The 22,739-nt window shown below is 51.9% G+C and overlaps 1 protein-coding gene across 1 annotated transcript in view; it reads left to right on the forward strand.

Moving 5' to 3' along the window:
• The window catches only part of LOC129711044 (unconventional myosin-IXb-like), a 124,091-nt gene that overhangs the window by 87,412 nt on the left and 13,940 nt on the right, over nt 1-22,739 (forward strand). The window contains 16 exon segments of the mRNA XM_055658394.1: nt 1,698-1,864; nt 4,754-5,171; nt 5,173-5,334; nt 5,336-5,562; nt 6,242-6,332; nt 8,590-8,695; nt 11,425-11,466; nt 11,508-11,539; nt 11,541-11,604; nt 13,369-13,589; nt 14,443-14,550; nt 16,181-16,360; nt 16,939-16,980; nt 18,551-18,659; nt 20,350-20,420; nt 21,706-21,898. Of these exon segments, the coding sequence (XP_055514369.1) occupies nt 1,698-1,864; nt 4,754-5,171; nt 5,173-5,334; nt 5,336-5,562; nt 6,242-6,332; nt 8,590-8,695; nt 11,425-11,466; nt 11,508-11,539; nt 11,541-11,604; nt 13,369-13,589; nt 14,443-14,550; nt 16,181-16,360; nt 16,939-16,980; nt 18,551-18,659; nt 20,350-20,420; nt 21,706-21,898 (2,233 nt within the window).

Consider the following 22,739-nt stretch of genomic DNA (forward strand, 5'->3'; position numbering starts at 1 on the left):
AATTGTCACCCATTCCTTCTCTCCAGAGATGCTGCCTGTCCCGTTGAGTTACTCCAGCATTTTGTATCCACCTTCATTGTTCCAAATGTGGTTTAGTTGAGACATATAACCTGGAAACAGAAACCTTCGTCCCATCAAGCCCACACCGACCAGCGATCTCCCCGTACACTAGCACCACCCTACACAATTGTCAATTGTTACTGAAGCCAATTAAGCCACAAACCTGCACGTCTTTGGAGTGTGGGGGGAAACCGCAGCACGCGGACAAAACCCACGCGGTCACAGGCGAGCGTGCAAACTCTGTGTAGACAGCACCTGTCGGCAGGATTGGACAACACTCCAAAGACGAACAGGTTTGTAGGTTAATTGGCTTCGGTAAAGATTATAAATTGTTCCTAGTGTGTAGGGTAGTGTCAGTGTACGGGGTGATCGCTGGTCAACTCAGTGGGCCGAATGTATGTTCTGGATCAAATCTACTCCGCCATTCAATCTTGGCCGATCTACTGTATCTTTCCCTCTCAACTCCATTCTCCTGCCTTCTCCCCATAACCCCGGACACCCGCGCCAATCAAAAATCTGCCAATCTGCTCCTTAAAACTATTCATTGATTTGACTCTGTACAGACGGCACCCGTAGTCAGGATCGAACCCAGGTCTCTGGCGCTGTAAAGCAGCAACTCTACCGCTGGGCCACCGTGCCGCCCGTTCACGCTAGTTCCATGTTATCTCTACGTTGGCATCCACTCCCTGCACATTAGGGACAATTTACAAACGCCGCACGTCTTTCAGATGCGGGCAGAAACCGGAGGAAACCCACGTGATCACAGGGAGAACGTGCAAACTCCACACAGACAGCACTGGAGGAAGGGATTGACCCTGGGGTCTCTGGGGCTGTGAGGCTGTGGCTTTCCCAGCTGCGGCACTGTTACGCTGTCAGGTTTCCCTAAAATATGTCCAAATATTTTCAAGCCCCATATACGTTGATTTTGAGAGGTTTATTACACAGAGTCCAGAACCTTTATAACGGCTTCATCCTTTACCACCTGCCCGTCCACCACGAGTTAGTACGGGTGTCAGCGGTTGTGGGGAGAGTGGGGTTAGGAGGTATATCAGCCATGACTTGATGGGCCTATCACTTATCACCTGCATTTTGTGCCTGTCTATTGCAAGCATCAGTGAACGGTCTCTGACTCTGGCCGTGAAATGGAAGGAATGGCTCTGTTGAACCTGGGTCACTGGCGCAGTGGGGCAGCAGATCTGCCAGTGGTGCCAGAGTGTACTGCCAGTGGTGCCAGAGTGTACTGCCAGTGTCGGCTTGTCAACTCTCTGCCGCAGAGGGTAGTCGAGGCCAGTTCATTGGCTATATTTAAGAGGGAGTTAGATGTGGCCCTTGTGGCTAAAGGGATCAGGGGGTATGGAGAGAAGGCAGGTACGGGATACTGAGTTGGATGATCAGCCATGATCATATTGAATGGCGGTGCAGGCTCGAAGGGCCGAATGGCCTACTCCTGCACCTAATTTCTATGTTTCTATGTATGTCTATTGTGTGAGTGAGGGGGGGGGGGGAAGGGGGGGGGGGGGGAGAGGGGTGGGGAGAGGGGGGAAGGTGGCTCTCTGTCTGCTATGAGCCAGAAGGGAGGGGGGAGGGGGTGGTCGCGGGCTGGGGTAACGCCCGGGCTTACCTCTGTCTCTCTCCAGGCTTACTGCCGGTCCTTCCTGGTCCGCCTGGCGGTGCAGCAACAGAGTGCAGCGCGTGTGATCCAGCTGGTGTGGAGAGGTTTCCTGCAGCGCTGTGCCTACCTGAAGCAAGTCCGAGCCATCGTCTTGTGCCAGGCGCTGTGCCGCCGGTACCTGGCACGCAGGAGGTAACCGTCTCCTCATTACATCCTTCAACTCGGCCATTCAGTATGGGCACAGGTTGGGCAGTCTGGGACTCTGGAGTGCAGAGGGATGGGGGGGTGATCTTATAGAGGTGTACAAAATCATGAGAGGAATAGATCGGGTAGACGCATAGAGTCTCTTGCCCAGAGTAGGGGAATCGAGGAGCAGAGGACATAGGTTTAAGGTGATGGGGGAAAAAGATTTAATAGGAATTTACTTTAGTTTAGAGATACAACGCGGGAACAGGCCCTTCGGCCGGCTGAGCCCGTACTGACCAACAATCCCACCACATTAACACTATCATACACACACTCAGGACAATTGACATTTTCTACCGCCAATGATTCTACAAACCTGAGGGGTTTGAATCTGAGGGGTAACATTTTCATACAAAGGTTGGTGGGTGCATGGAACAAGCTGCTAGAGAAGGTAGCTGAGGCAGAGATTATCGCACCGTTTAAGAAACAGTTAGACAGGTACATGGATAGGACAGGTTTGGAGGGAAATGGGCCAAACGCAGGCAGGTGGGACTAGTGTAGCTGGGACATGTTGGCCAGTGTGGGCAAGCAGGGCCGAAGGGCCTGATTCCACGCTGTATCACTCTATGACTCTACGACCCATGGCCTTTAATTGTTGGGGGATTCAGTGTTGTGTTGAGATACAGCACGGAAACAGGCCCTTCGGCCCACCGAGTCCATGTCGACCATCGACCAACCCATTTGCTGCACCCACTCTACACTACACCCCTCCTGGCAGTAACAAGAGCTGATGCCGCCCATGCCCCGGTGGAATATCTAGTTTAGATTTAGTTTAAATACAGCGATGGATTTAAGAGAGAGTTAGATAGAGCTCTAGGGGCTCGTGGAATCAAGGGATATGGGGAGAAGGCAGGCACGGGTTATTGATAGGGTACGATCAACCATGATCACAACGAATGGCAGTGCTGGCTCGAAGGGCCGAATGGCCTCCTCCTGCACCTTGTTTTCTATGTTTTCTATGAAACGGGCCCTTCGGCCCACCGAGTCCACACTGACCACCAGACAACCTTTGCTTTAGACTCTACTTTAGAGATACAGTGCAGAAACATTCCCCTTGACCCACTGAGTCCACACTGACCAGCAATCAGAGTATACACAGTGTTTAAGAGGGAACTGCAGATGCTGGAGAATCGAAGGTTACACAAAAAAGCTGGAGAAACTCAGCGGGTGCAGCAGCATCTATGGAGCGAAGGAAAAAAAGGAACTTTTTTTCCTTCGCTCCATAGATGCTGCTGCACCCGCTGAGTTTCTCCAGCTTTTTTGTGTAACCTGACCAGCAATCACCCTGCACACTAACTAACATTGTCCTACACAACAATTTTGTAACATTACAATTTATTTTAGAGATACATCGAGGCAACAGGCCCACCGAGTTCTGTGTTATCCACTTCCACATTCAATCCCTCTTCAATTTACCCGAGGGCCTATTAACCCTATTAATCGAGGGAGGGAGGAGGGGGGGGGGGGAACTGGAGCACCCGCGGGAAACCCCCGTTGTCACAGGGAGAAGTTGCAAACTCTGGCGCTGTGAGGCAGCAGCTCTACCCGCTGCGTCTCCCTGCGAACGTGATGAGGCTCTCAGCCTGCCTCTGTGGCCGAGCGACTACTAACAGACTTGTCCACTGCTCGACCGGCTTTGAATGTCTCTAATTGAGACCGTGAAATGGGTGGAATGTCTCTGCTGGGCTCGATTGTGAAGCTCTTTGTGTTTCCGAGCTGCAGGGCTGGGGGAGGAGCAGTCACATTGTACAAGGGCCCTGCAAGTATCGTATCCCAACTAGCGAGAGCCTCGACACATCTCCTTCATTATTAATGCCAGCACCAATAGACAAGAGGTGCAGGAGTAGAGGCCATTCGGCCCTTCGAGCCAGCACCGCCATTCAATGTGATCACGGCTGATCATCCCCAATCAGTACCCCGTTCCTGCCTTCTCCCCATATCCCCTGACTCCGCTATCTTTAAGAGCCCTATCTAGCTCTCTCTTGAAAGCATCCAGAGAACCGGCCTCCAATGCCCTCCGAGGCAGAGAATTCCACAGACTCACTCACTCCCACCTTCTCCCCATAACCACTGATCCCCGCGCTAATCCAGAATATGTCAATCTGTGCCCAATGATTTGGCCTCCACAGCCGTCTGTGGCGATGAATTCCACAGATTCATCACTCTCCTTCCTAAAGAAACATCCTTTAATTCTGAGGCTATGACCTCTTGTCCTAGATTCTCCCACTAGTGGAAACATCCTCTTTCCAGGCCTTTCATTACTCGGTAGGTTTCAGTGAGATCCCCCACCATCCTTCTAAACTCCAGCGAATAGCGGCCCTGTGCCGTCAAACGCTCATCATGTATAGATACCATCTAGAATCATTATTTGTTATTCCTGTCATCATGTATCTGTACATGTCCAGAACCAGGGGCCACACACAGTTTAAGAATAAGGAGTAAGCCATTTAGAACGGAGACGAGGAAACACTTTTTCTCACAGAGAGCAGTGAGTCTGTGGAATTCTCTGCCTCAGAGGGTGGTGGAGGCGGGTTCTCTGGATGCTTTCAAGAGAGAGCTAGATAGGGCTCTTAAAGATAGCGGAGTCAGGGGATATGGGGAGAAGGCAGGACGAGGTACTGATTGGGGATGATCAGCCATGATCACATTGAATGGCGGTGCTGGCTCGAAGGGTCGAATGGCCGACTCCTGCACCTATTGTATATTGTATCTACACTGTGGATGACTCGATTATAATCATCTATCGTCTTTCCGCTGACTGGTTAGCACGCAACAGAAAAGCTTTTCACTGTAGCTCGGTACACGTGACAATAAACTAAACGCTTTCCCTTGTAGGGTACGTCTAATGCGGCTAGCCCAGCAGGAGGAACAGGAGAGGGCAGTGCAGGCTGCAGAGGGGCAGCAAGTTTCCGACCGGTCACCGTCCACAGCTGACCGAGACATTAAGGAGGTACCGCAGGCTGAGGTGGGCCTGGAACCCCCGTCGAGGGGGGTGGGTGCTGTTGGGCCGGACGTGCCGCAGGTACACGGGGAGAACGATAGCGGGGGCGTGGAGAGGTCCACGTCCTGGGTGAAACGGCAGAACCGCCGCATGCGGGGCTTGGAGCACAACAACCTCCAGCGACAACTGGCCTCCCCCTCCCCTCAGGACGATGTGTCCACCCCTCCTCCGCCCCTTGAAGCCAGGTCGATCGTGGAGATGATGGTGCAGAATGCCAGCGTGCCGGTCAAGTTGCAGCCGGCGGGAGAGGAGGGGCTGCCGACCGGGCGGGCGCTCAGAGCGGTCCGGTGACGGGGACCCGCGGCTGGGCACCGGGATCGGCGGTGACGGTGGAGACGGCCAAGGGGCGAGCGGGCCTGGCGACGGCAAGGTGCCGCGGGGGGGTCCGGAGCGGCCGAAGACGCTGCAACTTGTCCTCGGGCGCGGGCGCGGACCTGCCCGGCTCTGCCCCGGCGCAGGCCAACGGCAACGAGGAGCAGAGAGTGCCCGAGAGCCCCGTCTCCCTGCCCGGCGCCATCCAGCGCTACCACGACCATCGCAAGCTGCGGAACAAGGCGGAGAAGTGGAAGGACCGGCGTAACTGTGAGGTGACCAGCCCGACGGGGGAGAAGAAGGAAAACCAGCCTCCATTGAAAGGCACCAGGTACCATTTGCAGCACAGAACGCCACAGGAGATCCCTCTTCCCTGTGGCTATCAAACCGTGCAACTCATCCCCTTTCTGTCTTATTCTATCTACTGGGCTTGTATTCACTGGAATTTAGATGGATGAGAGGGGATCTTATAGAAACAGATAACATTATTAAGGGATTGGACAGGCTATATGCAGGAAAACGGTTCCCCATGTTTGGGGGAGTCCAGAACCAGGGGCCACAGTTTAAGAATAAGGGGTCGGCCATTTAGGACTGAGATGAGGAAAACCTTTTTCACCCAGAGAGTTGTGAATCGGTGGAATTCTCTGCCGCAGAAGGCAGTGGAGGCCAATTCACTGGATGTATTCAAGAGAGAGTTGGATGTACTGTAGCTCTTGGGGCTAACGGACTCAAGGGATATGGGGGCGAAGGCAGGAACGGGGTACTGATTTTGGATGATCAGCCATGATCATATTGAATGGCGGTGCTGGCTTGAAGGGCTGAATGGCCTCTACTCCTGCACCTATTTTCTATGTTTCTATGTCGTGGGGCTGACTGGCACCGCACATCCCACCCGTCCTTGCTCTCCAGAGGTGTTGCCTGCCCTGCATGATAGTATGGCGGTGTAGGCGTGACGGGCCGAATGGCCTAAATCTGCTCCCATGTCTTATGGTCTATCCCCTCTCGTTCAGGGACAAAGAACTTTCATCTCCTCAAGAGGACGGTCCAGCAGCAAACGTGTCCTACCCTACAGGGATAGTGACTGAGGCGCCATTGAAAGAGGTAGGTGTGACCCTGGTTATTGTGGGGTTGGGGACCATCCTAACACCAACTAGAGCGCGTGGTTGGTCTTCCATCTACCTCATTGGAGACCCTCGGACTATCTGTAAACCGGACTTTATCGTGAACTAAACATTATATCCTTTGAGGTACACAAAAAAAGCTGGAGAAATCTATGGAGCGAAGGAAATAGGCAACGTTTCGGGAAGGAAATAGGCAACGTTTTCGGGAAGGAAATAGGCAACGTTTCGGGGAAGGAAATAGGCAACGTTTCGGGAAGGAAATAGGCAACGTTTCGGGAAGGAAATAGGCAACGTTTTCGGGAAGGAAATAGGCAACGTTTCGGGAAGGAAATAGGCAACGTTTCGGGAAGGAAATAGGCAACGTTTCGGGAAGGAAATAGGCAACGTTTCGGGAAGGAAATAGGCAACGTTTCGGGAAGGAAATAGGCAACGTTTCGGGGAAGGAAATAGGCAACGTTTCGGGAAGGAAATAGGCAACGTTTCGGGAAGGAAATAGGCAACGTTTCGGGAAGGAAATTTCGGGAAGGAAATAGGCAACGTTTTCGGGAAGGAAAGAGGCAACGTTTCGGGAAGGAAATAGGCAACGTTTCGGGCCGAAACCCGGAAGGGTTTCGTCCCGAAATGTTGCCTATTTCCTTCGCTCCATAGATGCTGCTGCACCTGCTGGGTTTATCCAGCTTTTTTGGTGTAACTTCGATTTTCCAGAATCTGCAGTTCCTTCTTAAAAAAAACATTATTTCTCTAACCTGTATCTGGACACTGCGATCATTCACAGTCTTTCCGCGGATTGGGCAGCACGCAACAAAACAGCGTTTCGCTCTGCCTCGCCACACGTGACAATAAACGGAACTAGACTTGAACGAAACTTAAACCAGACTAAACTAACACATACTAACACCCATTTAATCCCTTCCACTGCTTACAAATCCTTTACCCTACCTCTTGCACCCTCCACCAAGCAAGTTACAATGTGTTTCTTGGAGCTCATTGTAGACTTCAGGAAGTCCAGAGGCGGCACGCACACCCCCATCCACATTAACGGGACGGAGGTGGAACGTGTTTCTAGCTTCAGGATCCTGGGAGTCGACCGACATCTCCGCTTGACATACTCTCTTGGACCTTGGGCACAATACCCTGTAATACTCTGATCAAGAACCGGTGTCTCATCAGCGTCTCTTCTTCCTGACTGTAGACAATGAAGAAGGTCCATTTGTCCCACCGAGCCCTCAGATCCTGGTGAACTAACACTCTACCAACACTGCACCATCGAGAGCATCCTTACCAACTGCCGCATCACACATGATGGTATGGCAACTGCTCTGTCTCCGACCGGAAGGCATCATGCAGAGGCATCCTGATGGCATGAACGTTGAAAATTGCCCCTCCGCCTTCACCGGCTGTTCCTCCCACGCTCCCCTCCATTGAGTCTGTCCAAAGCAAGCGCTGTCTGCGGAGGGCGCTCAGCATCGCCAAGGACTGCTCTCACCCGCACCATGGACTGTTTACCCTCCTACCATCCGGGAGGCACTACAAGTCTCTCCGCTGCCGAACCAGCAGGTCGAGGAACAGCTTCTTTCCGGCGGCTGTCACTCTACACAACAACGTACCTCGGTGACTGCCAATCACCACACCCCCCCCCCCCCCCCCCCCCCCCATCATATTGAATGGCGGTGCAGGCTCGAAGGGCTGAATTGGCCTCTACTCCTGCACCTATTTTCTATGTATCTATGTACTGTTTTGGCGGGTGGGAGGAATCCTGGAGCACCCCGTAGACACTTATTATTATTTATTCAAATCGTTTGCTATGTCGCTCTTCAAGGGAGATGCTAAATGCATTTCGTTGTCTCTGTACTGTACACTGACAATGACAATTAAATTGAATCTGAATCTGAATCTGGTTTCACTTATCCCCTCCATCGACTCCTTTAAGTCGAGACTTAAACACTCATCTCTACTCCCAAGCCTTTCTTGACGTCCTCTGAGGGAGGGCTATACGTATATATTTATGATTGTATTTCATCTATGAACCAGTGTTGTATAACGTTAGTACCTCCACCAATGTTTGGCCAACGAGAGTTTTTTAAATGTGCTATAGAAATGAAAGTGACTTGACTTGACTTGCATCTCAATTTAACATCACTACTGTTTTTCCTACCAATGTAATAATACGTTGTGCCCTCTCTTTTGCTTCCGTCCCCTTTTCCCCTCTCTTCCCTTCTCTTGCCCCATCCCATTAGACTCCAAACGGTTCGCGGGAAGGTGAACGAACACCAATTAAACTACCGGTGCAGAAGAAGTCATCGCAAGAGTTGGATCCAAGCCAGTCCCTCGAATTGCCCAAGTACGTTCGGGGACGAGTGGGTGGGTTGGCGTTGGGCCTTCCTTCCCCTTGACGTTCCTGGGGGGGTTCCTGTATCTCTCCTAGGCCTGTGACGTTGCTCCAAGCTTCGTCCTTCCCTGGATTGCTCTCCACGGATTGCCCACCTTTGACGGGGGCACTTGACTTGAGATTCCACCCAGATGGGCTGATGATCTTTGGGGTGTGGAGGTGGGACCTGGTGGATGGTCCAAATGGGATCAATTGGGAGTTGAATCATGTGGACCTTCCTCTGGGCTGCTGGCTCGAGTCGGTTACCCCTGGGAAGAACCTGCCCAAATGCAGGTTCTGGTCTAACACGCAATGAGTTGGGATAAACACAAAGTGCTTTGGAGTAATAGAAACATAGGGACATAGAAAAAAAGACGTGGGAGTAGGCCATTCGGCCCTTTGAGCCAGCACCGCCATTCAAGATGATCATGGCTAATCATTCAAAATCAGTAATTCAGTGGGTCTGGCACGCTACTTAACTCCTTGGTGATTGCCAGTTGTCCCCCCCAACCCCCCTCGGACACTCCTTCCCCCAGTCACTGATCTCCCCCCCCCGAAAACTGCTACTGCTACTGTACATACATATATATATATTTCTGTTCCATTATTCTATGTTTGCTCTTCTGGGTGAGATGCTAACTGCATTTTGTTGTCCCTGTACTTGTACACCGCACAATGACAATATTGTTTGAATCTGAATCTGAATCTGAGCATCAGTGAAAGGAGTGGACAGGCGTCAGTTTGATCGGAATCCTTCTTCAGTCTGAATTATCCTAAGGTCGGAAGATGGATCCCGATCTGAAATGTCCGTTCCCTCCAGCACTTTGCGTTTTGCTCACGATTCCCGCGCCTGCAGTTCCTAGTGCTGCCAACGAGTTGGTCCTTGTAGCTGGTTCAAGTTAGTGTCGGGTATGTGGCACCGTAGAGCTTGGATGGGGGAAACACTGTGTGCACGTTAGCCCACGAGGTGACAGGGTGTCACTGGGGTCAGGAGAGGACAGTGGAAGAGAGGACGATGGCGAGAGTTTGAGGGGTTTAGTTTGGAGAGGAGATGAAGGAGGGTCAGATTAGTCAAGTCAAGAGAGTTTATTGTCATGTGTCCCGAATAGAACAATGGAATTCTTGCTTGCTGCAGCGCAACGGAATATTGTAATCATTAATACAGAACAGTTCAGTCCAATATGCAAAGGCAGCGCCTGTCCCACGAGCATGCGACTGTTTGCGGCAAGCGCGGCCAAACCCGGAAGCGGGGACCGCGCGGAGGTCCAGTGATCCCGTACGAGTTGACGTGAAGTTCGAGCGAAGTCCGCGGGAAGTTCACGCGTGACGTACGGCGTCAAGACGCTGCGCACGCCCGTCGAGGCGGTGCGTACGGCGTTGAGGTGGCTGCGGGCCGGCAGGCCGTTGCCGCGCAGATTTTTTGGACAGTGTCAGTTTATCGGAGCCCCGCGCAATGTCGGGACCAGCTCCGCACAACGCCATACGGCTCCGGCGATCGAAGTGGGACCGGCCCCGCGAGGCCGTACGGCTCAAGCGACCACGTTAGGCCGCACTCGCCGCATGCAGTCGCACGCTGGTGGGACCGGCCCTTAAGAAACATAGAAACTTGGAAAATAGGTGCAGGAGTAGGCCGTTCAAGCCAGCACCGCCCGCCATTGTTGGATCTTGGTCCTCCAAAAATATTACGCGTGGAATTTAAACTGGAGGTGGCGGACGGTGGACTTAAGCAAAATATGGTTCTTGGAGAAGACGAGCTACCTTAAATTTAGTTGCGTCTGGTTGGGTAACTATGGTCGGGCAAAGACTATTCCATGCTTTAATGCAATATGATCATGGCTGATCGTCCAGAATCAGTACCCCGTTCCTGCTTTCTCCCCATTTCCCTTGACGCCGTTGGCCCTGAGAGCTGTATGTAAATCTCTCTTGAAAAGAGAACTTTCAAGAGAGAGCTAGATCGGGCTCTTAAAAATAGCGGAGTCAGAGGATATGCGGAGAAGGCAAGAACGGGGTACTGATTGGGGATGATCGGCCATGATCACATTGAATGGCGGTGCTGGCTCGAAGGGCCGAATGGCCTCCTCCTGCACCTATTGTCCATTGTCTATTGACAAGAGAGTTGAGTCAGGAGCAAGATGGAGGTGGTGCTGCACCTTTCATGCATTGAGTTGATCGGAGGCAGATGATTTGTTGTGTTGGCCCAATGTTGCTGCTCTTTTTCTTCCCCTTTCTTAACACGGACTTTATTTGGTATTTGCACTTTATACTGTACCAAATAGTCACATTACATCAAGCGATCATTGTAATACAATAGCGACATCTGTATCTACAATACACTCGGCTGCGGAGGGTTGAGGACCCCACCACGGGGGAAAATGGAGGAGGACTGGCCAAATGTTGTGCCTTCCGCCACATTGATGAATGCCGTGGTGGATGTTTGTGTTACATTTTTAGTGTGTTTTTGTGTGTTCTTTTTACATTGTACCGCTGCTGGCAAATTCATTTCACTTGCACTTGATTGTTGCAAGTGCTGAATACAGAATCGGAGCAGGGAGGTTCTGATTGATTGATCTTGGTGACCCTGGAGTATTTGCCGAGGAAGGACATTATTGCCCTAGTGCGTTCTCATGTGTCAGGACTGTCTGAGAATCTAGACCCTCGCTTGCCCCCTTGCCAAAATTCAGGGGTTGGACATTCTCAGTTGTTCCGCAGCCCAGGACAAGGTTACGGAGGCTGTTGGGCATGAGAAGCGATTTCACACAGAGCGGACAACTCTCTGACAGAGGGTAGTTGAGGCCAGTTCATTGTCCAAGGAGCTGCCCTTGACTAACGCTGGAGGACGTCGCGATCGCCATGACGCACAGCGCCATGAAGAGCTACGGTGACAGTGAGTACTCCACGCCTGCGATCCCAGGGCCCGCCACCATCCGGGGCCGCTTCAGTCAGTTTAGTTTACTGTCACGTGTACCGAGGTACAGTGAAAAGCTTCTGTTGCGTGCTAACCAGTCGGCGGAAAGACAATACGTGATTACCATCGAGCCGTCCACAGTGTACAGACACACGATGGGGGAATAATGTTTAGTGCCAGACAAAGCCAGTCTGATCAAGGATAGTCCAAGGGTTTAAGAAGGAACTGCAGAAGCTGGAAAATCGAAGGTAGACAAAAATGCTGGAGAAACTCAGCGGGTGAGGCAGCATCTATGGAGCGAAGGAAATAGGCGACGTTTCGGGACGAAACCCTTCTTCAGACTGAAGGGTCTGAAGGATAGTCCAAGAGGTTGATATTACTTCAACGCTGCTCTATGGTTGTGGTTAGATGTTCGACCGAGCTTTGGGACGACCGACTTTGGGAATGGCACCACCATAACACATTCAGTTTAGTTTAGAGATACAGTGAGGCAACACCGGATCCGCACCAGCCCAGCGATCCCCGCTCACTTACACTTTTCTACACACACTCGGGACAATTTACAATTTTACTGAAGCCCATTAGCCTACAAACCTGTACGCCTGTGTAGTGTGGGAGGAAACTCGAGCACCCGGAGAAAACCCACGGGGGGGAGAAGGTATAAACTCCGTACAGGCAGCACCCGTGGTCAGGATCGAACCTGTGTCTCTGGCGCCGTGAGGCAGCAACTCTACCGCTGCGCCACCGTTGCCGAGTTACATTCAATCTTACATTGATCCCATTTGATCACGTTATGGGCAGTACCGTGGCAGTGCCTGGTCTTTCCCTAGAATTGAAAAGCTTTGTTATAGAGTGATACAGTGTGGGAACAGGGCCTTCGGCCCAACTTGCCCCCACTGGCCAACATGTCCCAGCCACACCAGTCCCACCTGCCCGCGCTTGGTCCATATCCCTCCAAACCTGTCCTAACCATGTCTAACTGTTTGTTAAACGTTGGGATAGTCCCAGCCTCAACTAGCATCCCGTTCCACACAACCACTACCTATTGTGTAAAAAAGTTACTCCTCAGATTCCTATGTTTAAGAGGGAACTGCAGATGCTGGAAAATCGAAGGTAGACAAAAATGCTGGAGGAACTCAGCGGGTGAGGCAGCATCTATGGAGAGAAGAAATAGGCGACGTAACGTCGCCTATTTCTTCTCTCCATAGATGCTGCCTCACCCGCTGAGTTCCTCCAGCATTTTTGTCTACTTCAGATTCCTATTTAATCTTTTCCCCCTTCACCTTAAACCCATGTCCTCTGGTCCTCGATTCGCCTACTCTGGGCAAGAGACTCTGTGCATCTGCCCGACCTATTCCTCTCATGGATGTTATACACTTTGCTAGACTTCAAGCCCTATCCCACGGTACGAGTTCATTCCAAGAGCTCTCCCGAGTTTCAAAACGGTCAAACTCGTGGTAAGCGCGGAGAATGAACGTAGCGGGCACGTCGGAGCTCGGGGACGTCTCTTAGCGCTAACGGCAGGTGCTCGGGAAGACTCGCTAACGGCAGGTAAGCACGGGGAGGCTCGTGAAGATTTTTCGACACGATGAAAAAATGTCCACGAGAGCCCCGAGTACCGACGAGGGGGCCATTACCGTAAATCTCCGAGTTCGAATCGGGGCCAAACTCGGGGAGATCTGTTGGAATGAACTCGTACCGTGGGACAGGGGGTTTTAGTGTGCTGGGTCTTTGTGTTTGCAGAACCGGAGGTGAACAAGTCGGCCACGCTGCCGATGGCTCATTCCACCCAACACCCGTACATGGGCCCGGCCAAAGAGGCCACCGCCACCAAGGTCAAGCGGAGCCGCAGCATAAAGATCAGCAACGCCACCACCGCCTCCAAGCAGTGGGGCGCGCACGTGGGGCGCAAGATCACCAACGCCAACGAGCTCAAAGACCTGGACGAGTTCCTGCTCAACAAGGTGGGCTGGGATCCATCAGTGGGGTTAGAGTCGTGGAACAATTGGCTCTGGGGCTTGCGACCAAAACCTGCCCCCTCCCCCCTCCCTCCCCCCCCTCCCCCTCCCCCCTCCCTCCACACTCTCCCCCCCCCCCTACCCCTCCCCCTCCCCCTCCCCCCACCTCTCTCCCCCTCCCCTCTCCCCTCCCCCTCCCCCCCCCCCCTCCCCCCCCGCTCTCGCTCTCACGGTCAGTTACTCAGGCCCTCATTTCTCCCTTTCTCGCTCCCCCATCTGTGTTTGCCTCCCTCCCCCCCCCGCATCGGTCTCCATGCCTTCCTTCATTTGACCCCCTTTCCCTCTCTCCTCATCATCCTCTCTCTCTCTCTCTGCCTCTCTATCTCTGCCTCTCTCTCTCCCCCTCTTCCTCTCTCTCCCACTCTCACCCCCCTCTCTCACCTCCCCCTCTCTCCCACCCTCTCTCTCCCCCTCTCTCCCCACTCTCTCTCTCATCCCCCTCTCTCCCCTCCTCTCTCTCCCCCTCTCTCCCACTCTCTCTTTCCCTTCTACTCATCTCTTTCTCCCCTCTCTCTCTCTCTCTCTCCCCCTCTCTCCCTCTCTCTCCCCTCTCTCTCTCTCCCCACCCTCTCTCCCCCCTCTCCCCTCCACTCACCCCCTCTCTCCCTCTCTCTCCCCACTATCTCCCCCTCCTCACTCCCCCTCTCTCTCTCCCCCCCCTCTCTCCCCCACTCTCTCCCCCTCTCTCCCCACCCTCTCTCTCCCCTCTCTATCTCCCCCCTCTCTTCCCTCTCTCCCCACTCTCTCCCCCCCCCCCCAGTTGCTCCATCCTGTGTTGACCAGATTCCTTTGTTTCCAGGTCAACGACCTCATCTCCCGAGATTCCCACGAGTCGAGCATTGAGATGTTGTTCATCAGCGTGACGGAGAAGTTTCGCCACACGCTCAAGAGCATGTACCCAGTCCACGTGAGTCCTGCCGTGGCTGCCACCCTCTGGCCTTCTCCCTCCCCACCCACCCACCTGCTGCTGCCCTCATTCAGTTGGTAGACAAAAATTCTGGAGAAACTCAGTGGGTGCAGCAGCATCTATGGAGCGAAGGAAATAGGCAACGTTTCGGGCCGAAACCCGGAAGGGTTTCCTTCCCGAAACGTTGCCTATTTCCTTCCCAAAACGTTGCCTATTTCCTTCCCAAAACGTTGCCTATTTCCTCCCCGAAACGTTGCCTATTTCCCTCCCGAAACGTTGCCTATTTCCCTCCCGAAACGTTGCCTATTTCCTTCCCGAAACGTCGCCTATTTCCTTCCCGAAACGTTGCCTATTTCCTTCCCGATTTCCTTCCCGAAACGTTGCCTATTTCCTTCCCGAAACGTTACCTATTTCCTTCCCGAAACGTTGCCTATTTCCTTCCCCAAACGTTGCCTATTTCCTTCCCGAAACGTTGCCTATTTCCTTCCCGAAACGTTGCCTATTTCCTTCCCGAAACGTTGCCTATTTCCCTCCCGAAACGTTGCCTATTTCCTTCCCGAAACGTTGCCTATTTCCTTCCCGAAACGTTGCCTATTTCCTTCCCGAAACGTTGCCTATTTCCTTCCCGAAACGTTGCCTATTTCCTTCCCGAAACATTGCCTATTTCCTTCACGAAACATTGCCTATTTCCTTCGCTCCATAGACGCTGCTGCAGCCCAGCTTTTTTGTCTACCTTCGATTTTCCAGCATCTGCAGTTCCTTCTTAAACCCTGCATTCAGTTTCTGCCTACCATTGTAGTGTCGTTCAGTTTAGAGATATAAGCCCTTTTTTCTTTCCTTTTTAATCTTTCTGTTTTTATATATACAAGTGTTCTCATTTAACCATTTAACTATATTTACACAGAGACCAGGAAGTCTATACCCAATGTGTATTTTGACACTGGACTCCCATACTGAGCTTACACTTGTTGCTAATGTAATCCTGGACCCCACGTATCAATATCGTTGCTATGTTTATCATTCTTTTTTAGTTTTTTGAAAAGTAATAGAAAAGATTTTAGAAGAAAGAGTGAGCTACAGCTCGGAAACAGGCCCTTCGGCCCACTCCGCGCATTGATACTACCCCACACACACTAGGGTCAGTTTTACATTTATACCCAGCCAGTTCAACCTACAAACCTGTCGGTCTATGCAGTGCGGGGGGAAACCGACGATGTCTGACAAAACCTAGCCAGTCGGCATGGACTCAGAGGGCCGAAGGGCCTGTTTCCGCACTGTATCTCTAAACTAAACAGCTTCCCATAGACGTATACCCTTGTCCCACTAAGGTAAACCTGGACGGAAACCTCTGGAGACTTTGCGCCCCACCCAAGGTTCCCGGAGGTTTTTGTCTCAGTCTCCCTACCACCTCCCGCAACCACCTGCAACCTCCGGGAACCGCACGGAAACCTTTGGTGGGGCGGGTCACCGGGAGAACGCACGAACTCCGTTGCCCTGCCCATCCCGCGCTGTATAACCGGGGGGGTTATGGCGGGGTCGGCCCAGACCGGTGGCGGGGGGGGGGGGGCTTCACGGTGAAACGCTCGAAGCAGGGAACGTAATCTTGCCCCTTTGTTCCTCCCGTCTCCAGAACGGGCAAACCCACGTGGGCTACCGAGACCTGATGCAGAACTACCAGCAGCTCCTGGCCAGGCTGGTGGTGGGAGAGAGGCAGAAGGCAGAGGTACAGTTCGTGCTCAACCTCTTCCAGTCCCTCCTGGACGAGTTTGCCCGCGGGTACTCCAGGAAGGAGGAGATGGAGGCGTTGAAGGTGAATCTGCCCACCATGCTCTGGGGTGGAGTGGGTGGAGTGGGGGGGGGGGGCGGTGAGGTGTATTGGGGGGTTGGGTGGGTGGATGTGGTGTGGAGGGGTTGTATTGTGGGGGGGGGGGGGGTTGGGCTGGGGAGAGTGAATGGGGAGTGGGGTGGGGGGTGGGGGGGGAGTGAGGGAGCGGTGAGGTGTATTGGGGGAGTGGGGTTGTATTGGGTGGGGCATGGATGGGTAGGGTGGGGTGGGGAGTATTGGGGTTGAGTGGGTGGGTGGGGTGTGTGGGGTGGGGGGGGGGGGGTGGGGGGGTGGGGGTTAGGCTGGGGGGGTTAGGCTAGGGAGGTTGGGGCGTGGGACGTGTGAGGGGCGTTGAGACGTGTATTGGGGGGGGGGGAGTGTATTGGGTGTGGGGAGTTGTATTAGAGGGGGGGGGGTGTATGTATGGGGGGAGGGTGTGGGACATGATACTATATGGATGGGAACAGTGGGACTGGCTGGGCGACTAGGTGTGAACTACAGATGGGGAGTGAGGGTGGGTGAGCTATTTTTCACCGTTCACCTATTTCCATCCTCTCCACCAGCCAACAAAATCCCAGAAGAAGAGGCGGAAACGCAATCGAAACGTAAGTACTCACTCAGCGTTCCTCCTCGCCTTGAGACTGCCAACCTGCCTGCCAATCAATTCAGGTCAATTCAATGGCAACAGATAACAATCCACACAGTGGCAGTGGTAACCGGATACCAGACTGATTCCTGGGATGTCAGGACTGTCTTATGAAGAAAGACTGGATAGACTTGGTTTATACTCTCTAGAATTTAGAAGATTGAGAGGGGATCTTATAGAAACTTACAAAATTCTTAAGGGGTTGGACAGGCTAGATGCAGGAAGATTGCTCCCGATGTTGGGGAAGTCCAGGACAAGGGGTCACAGCTTAAGGATAAGGGGGAAATCCTTTAAAAACGAGATAATGAGAACTTTTTTCACACAGAGTGGTGAATCACTGGAACTCTCTGCCGCAGAGGGTAGTTGATGCCAGTTCATTAGCTATATTTTAGAGGGAGTTAGATGTGGCCCTTGTGGCTAAGGGGATCAGGGGGTATGGAGAGAAGGCAGGTACGGGATACTGAGTTGGATGATCAGCCATGATCATATTGAATGGCGGTGCAGGCTCGAAGGGCCGAATGGCCTCTACTCCTGCACCTAATTTCTATGTTTCTATAACACTGTTGTGGGATTTGGAAACGGGATGGCTGCAGGCCTGTTTGGTGGGTGTGTCTGGAGGATATTAACCTAGCCTCCCAGCTGGTGGGGGGGAGAGTGGATGCTGGTCACGCTGATGAAGGTCAGGGCAGATTTGTTTGACTTCTTTTCAAATGCTGCCACACGTGAGTGGGTTTGGGGAGGGGGGTGCATTTGTGCTTCAGTTTTGTTGCGTGGAGGGGAAGGTGGGCATGGTGTGGAGGTGTCCTGTGTAGCCATGGAAGGTGGCACGGTGGTAGATTTGCTTCCTCACAGTGCCAGGGACCCAGTGTTCGATCCTGACTACGGGTGCTGCCGGTACGGAGTTTGCACGTTCTCCCCGTGACCTGCGTGGGTTTTCTCCGGGTGCTCCGGTTTCCTCCCACACTCTACAGACGTACAGGTTTGTAGGTTGATTGGCTTGGTGTAAGTGTACAACTTGTCTCTGGTGTGTGTAGGATAGGATTGGTGTGCGGGGATCGCTGGTCGGCGCGGACTCGGTGGGCCGAAGGGCCTGTTTCCGCGCTTTATCTCTAAACTAAACTAAAAAACAATTTGAAGAGCGGCAACTGTTGTGAATCTGTGGAACTCTTTGCCAGAGAAGGCCAAACCAATGGATATTTTTAAGGCAGGGATAGATAGATTCTTGATTACTACGGGTGTCAGGGGTCAGGAGGGAGACGGATTGAATGGGTGTAGTAGACTTTATTTTTAATTTTAATTTTTTTAAATTCTATATTTCGAACAGAATAAAAGAATAAAAAGCAAGTGTGAAACAGCGTACACAAAACAAAAACAACACAACAGTGTCATAAACAATATCTGTAAATAAATGACATTGTATGTGTCCAACTTGATGGGCCAAATGGCCTAATTCTGCTCCTATAACCTATGAGCTTACGAAGTGTTTCCCTGATGGAGGGGTTGTGACTTTGGTGCATTCTCTCTTTCAGAAGGAGGTTTACGGGCACATGTTCAGCAACTACCAGGTCAACATCCGGCAGTCGTGTGAGCAGTGTTCGTCCTACATCTGGCCCATGGAGAAGGCTCTGCTCTGCTGCAGTAAGTCCTCGCACCATCAGGGTTGGCCTTGTCTGCAAACCACAATGGTGGGACCCACCCAGTCGCGGGGGGTTTGGTGGAAAGGAAGAACTGGAGGAACTCAGCGGGCCAGACAGCATCTCTGGAGAACACGGATAGCTGATGTTTTGGGTCGTGGTTCTTCTTCAGACTGATTGGGGGAAGGGGCAGTTCCACAGTTCACAAGGGGAGGGGCAGGGAGAGGTGGAAACTGGGAGGCCACTTCTTTAACCCTGGTTGATTCAATAGACAATAGACAATAGGTGCAGGAGTAGGCCATTCGGCCCTTCGAGCCAGCACCGCCATTCAATGTGACCATGGCTGATCATCCACAATCAGTACCCCGTTCCTGCCTTCTCCCCATATCCTCTGACTCCGCTATCTTTAAGAGCCCTATCTAGCTCTCTCTTGAAAGCATCCAGAGAACCGGCCTCCACCGCCCTCTGAGGCAGAGAATTCCACAGACTCATCACTCTTTGTGAGAAAAAGTGTTTCCTCATCTCCGTTCTAAATGGCTTACCCCTTATTCTTAAACTGTGGCCCCTGGTTCTGGACTCCCCCAACATTGGGTGCCAAATATATATTGCCTAAATTAGGACTGATTCTCCCACTGACCTCCCCCTTCGTTGATCCATATGATTGAGAGGGAGTTAACACATGGTGCTTCTCTTCTGTACTCTGAATTTTCCTTTGAAAGTCACCGTCAGACCTGCTCCCATTCAACTCCCATTCAGCATACGACAGTCCCGCCATCCCGGGAATTAACCTTGTAAACCTACGCTGCACCCCCTCAATAGCAAGAATGTCCCTCCTCAAATTAGGAATCTCTTCTCAATCAGTCTAGCTTTAAGGTGAGAGGGGCAAAGTTTAAAGGGGATGTACGGGGGTAAGTGAACATGCTGCCGGGGGGGGGGGGTGGTGGTGGTGGCAGAGGCAAGAGTCAAGGAGTGTTTTATTATCATATGCCCCGGATGGGACAATGAAATCCTTACTTGCTGCAGCACAACAGAATATGTGAACATAGAACATAACGGGGTGGAAGAGAAAACAAAATTCAAAAAGTTAAATTAATAACAATATATATTGTAATAATAATAATAGTATTTTGCAGTTCAGAGCTCAGAGCTTATCCGATGTTGTGTTTAGTAGCCTGATGGCTGTCATGAAGATACGTTAGTAATAATATAATAATAATAATAATAATAACTTTATTTATAAAGCGCTTTTAGACAACATCAGTTACCACAAAGTGCTGTACATGGGAAATCAACAAAAGTTATTACAACTACTAAAACCATTAAGACGACAGGACTATAAAAACAGTAAAAAATTAAAAGACATTAAAAGCACTAAAACAGGAACAATGTCTCAGCCAGTGTCGAAAGCCAGTGAATAAAAGTGAGTTTTTAGGGAGGATTAGTGACATTTAAGAGGCATTTAGATGGGCACATTGTGTAAGGAATGGGTGGGTATACATCATGCGCAGGCAGATGAGATTTGTTTCCCTTGGCATCATGTTCGGCACAGAGATTGAGGGCCGAATGGCCTGCCCCTGCGCGGCACCGTTCTGTGTTCTATCTCGAGCTGTGCAGGATTTAGCGGGGAGATTGGTTTTGTTTGTGGGAGCCCAGCTGGGGGGAGTGATGACGGCCCGTTTGCTTTCTGCCCTCAGCCTGCAAGATGACTTGTCACAAGAAGTGCCTGGTCAAGATTCAACATGCCTGCCAGTCCGGCTGCAACAAGGTGCGTGCGCGCTTTCGCAGGCCCCCCGCGAGGCCGACAAAGACGGCCCAGGATCCCGCGCGGTGCTCGTGCCGTGAGACGCTGCGCGGCCGCGCCGGAGCCTCGCACAGCGCACGCCGGTCACAACTCAGCTCTCCACGTCCCCACAACATCCCTAAATACACCCACCCCCTCGTGACTTGGTGCTTCCCTCCTTCGCTGGGAGGATTCACTCCTCCATCCTTGCATGTGTCACAGAAACATGGAAAATAGGAGCAGGAGGAGGCCATTCGGCCCTTCAAGCCAGCACCGCCATTCAATACGATCATGGCTGATCATCCGTCTGGCTGATTCTATTCCTGCCCCTTGGCTGTGGCTCCTGGCTGATTCTCCACCCCCCCACCCCCACATGCCGACCACTCTGCCCGTTCACAGTGATACTACCCCAACTCACCTCTTAGACAATAGACAATAGGTCCAGGAGTAGGCCATTCGGCCCCTCGAGCCAGCACCGCCATTCAATGTGATCATGGCTGATCATCCACAATCATTACCCCGTTCCTGCCTTCTCTTGTCTGGGTTCTGTCGGAGCTGACTGCTTGTGTCCCCTCCCCCCCCCTTTTAAATTTTGTATAAAACAGAACACACAGCTCTGCCGCAGTTGACCAGGCCAGCAGTCCAGGGCACTATGTAAATGCAGCCACCTCACCTATTGTTCAAGAAGGAACTACTGATGCTAGAGAATCGAAGGTAGACAAAATTGCTGGAGGAACTCAGCGGGTGCGGCAGCATCTATGGAGCGGAGGAAATAGGCAACGTTTCATAGAAACATAGAAAATAGGTGCAGGAGTAGGTCATTCGGCCCTTCGAGCCTGCACCGCCATTCAATATGATCATGGCTGATCATCCAACTCGGTATCCCATCCCTGCCTTCTCTCCATACCCCCTGATCCCTTTAGCCACAAGGGCCACATCTAACTCCCTCTTAAATATAGCCAATGAACTGTGGCCTCAACTACCTTCTGTGGCAGAGAATTCCACAGATTCACCACTCTCTGTGTGAAAAATGATTTTCTCATCTCGGTCGTAAAAGATTTCCCCTTTATCCTTAAACTGTGACCCCTTGTCCTGGACTTCCCCAACATCGGGAACAATCTTCCTGCATCTAGCCTGTCCAACCCCTTAAGAATGTTGTAAGTTTCTATAAGATCCCCCCCTCAATCTTCTAAATTCTAGCGAGTACAAGCCGAGTCTATCCAGTCTTTCTTCATATGAGAGTGAAGATTGCTTTCCTTCCCGTCGACAGAACGACACGGATGGGGCGCTGCGGCATTTTGGGGTGGAGGTGTCGCGGCTGACGGACGAGAACCAGACGGTGCCCCTGGTGCTGGAGAAGCTGCTGGAGTTTGTGGAAATGCACGGACTCTACGCCGAGGGCATTTACCGCAAGTCGGGGGCAGCCAACAAGATGAAGGAACTGCGGCAGCTGCTGGATGACGGTGCGTTCAGGAGCACGGAGTGAACCCTCGTGTCGGGCCTCAGTGTTGTTTAGTTCTGCTTTCCTTTCGTCAAGTCAATTTTATTTATATAGCACATTTAAAAAAAAATCAACTCTCGTTGGCCAACGGGCTTTACATTGGTATAAGGAAAATATCACAAACAGCGGTTGGTAGATTAAATACAAACATCACTACATCAGGAGGTGCAACTCCAGAGCCAATAAAATCATGGGAGACCCCTTCCACCCCTGCAACGGACTGTTCCAGCTGCTACGGTCAGGCAAATGCCTCCGTTGCCATGCGGTGAGAACGGAGAGGTTGAGAAGGAGTTTCTTCCCGGAGACCATTCGGACTGTAAACTCCGATCTCATCAGGGACTAACGCTTACTGGACCACTCCACTGCTTTTTTATTTTTTAATTGCTGTGGGTTTTTTTCCCCTTTTTCCTTCCGCCCACAATATTTAATATGTAAAAGAATATGTGATTCTGTTCCATTCTGTTAGTAGTTTGTTTGTCTGTTTGCACAAAGTCCGCGAGCATCACCACTTTTCATTCCACTGCACATCTCGTATGTGTATGTGACAAATAAACTTGACTTGACTTGACACTACATACATATAGCCCTCGCTCAGAGGACGTCAAGAAAGGCTTGTGAGTACAGATGAGTTTTCAGTCTTGACTTAAAGGAGTCGATGAAGGGGGCAGTTCTGATGGGAAGGGGGATGCTGCTGTTCCACAGTCTAGGAGCTGCAACCGCAAAGGCGCGGTCGCCCCTGAGCTTATGCCTAGACCGCGGGATATTCAGCAGCCCCAAGTCGGCCGATCTGAGGGACCTGGAGA

Source organism: Leucoraja erinacea, chromosome 29 (genome assembly GCF_028641065.1).
Source record: "Leucoraja erinacea ecotype New England chromosome 29, Leri_hhj_1, whole genome shotgun sequence".
In the NCBI taxonomy this organism is placed as follows: Eukaryota; Metazoa; Chordata; class Chondrichthyes; order Rajiformes; family Rajidae; genus Leucoraja; species Leucoraja erinaceus.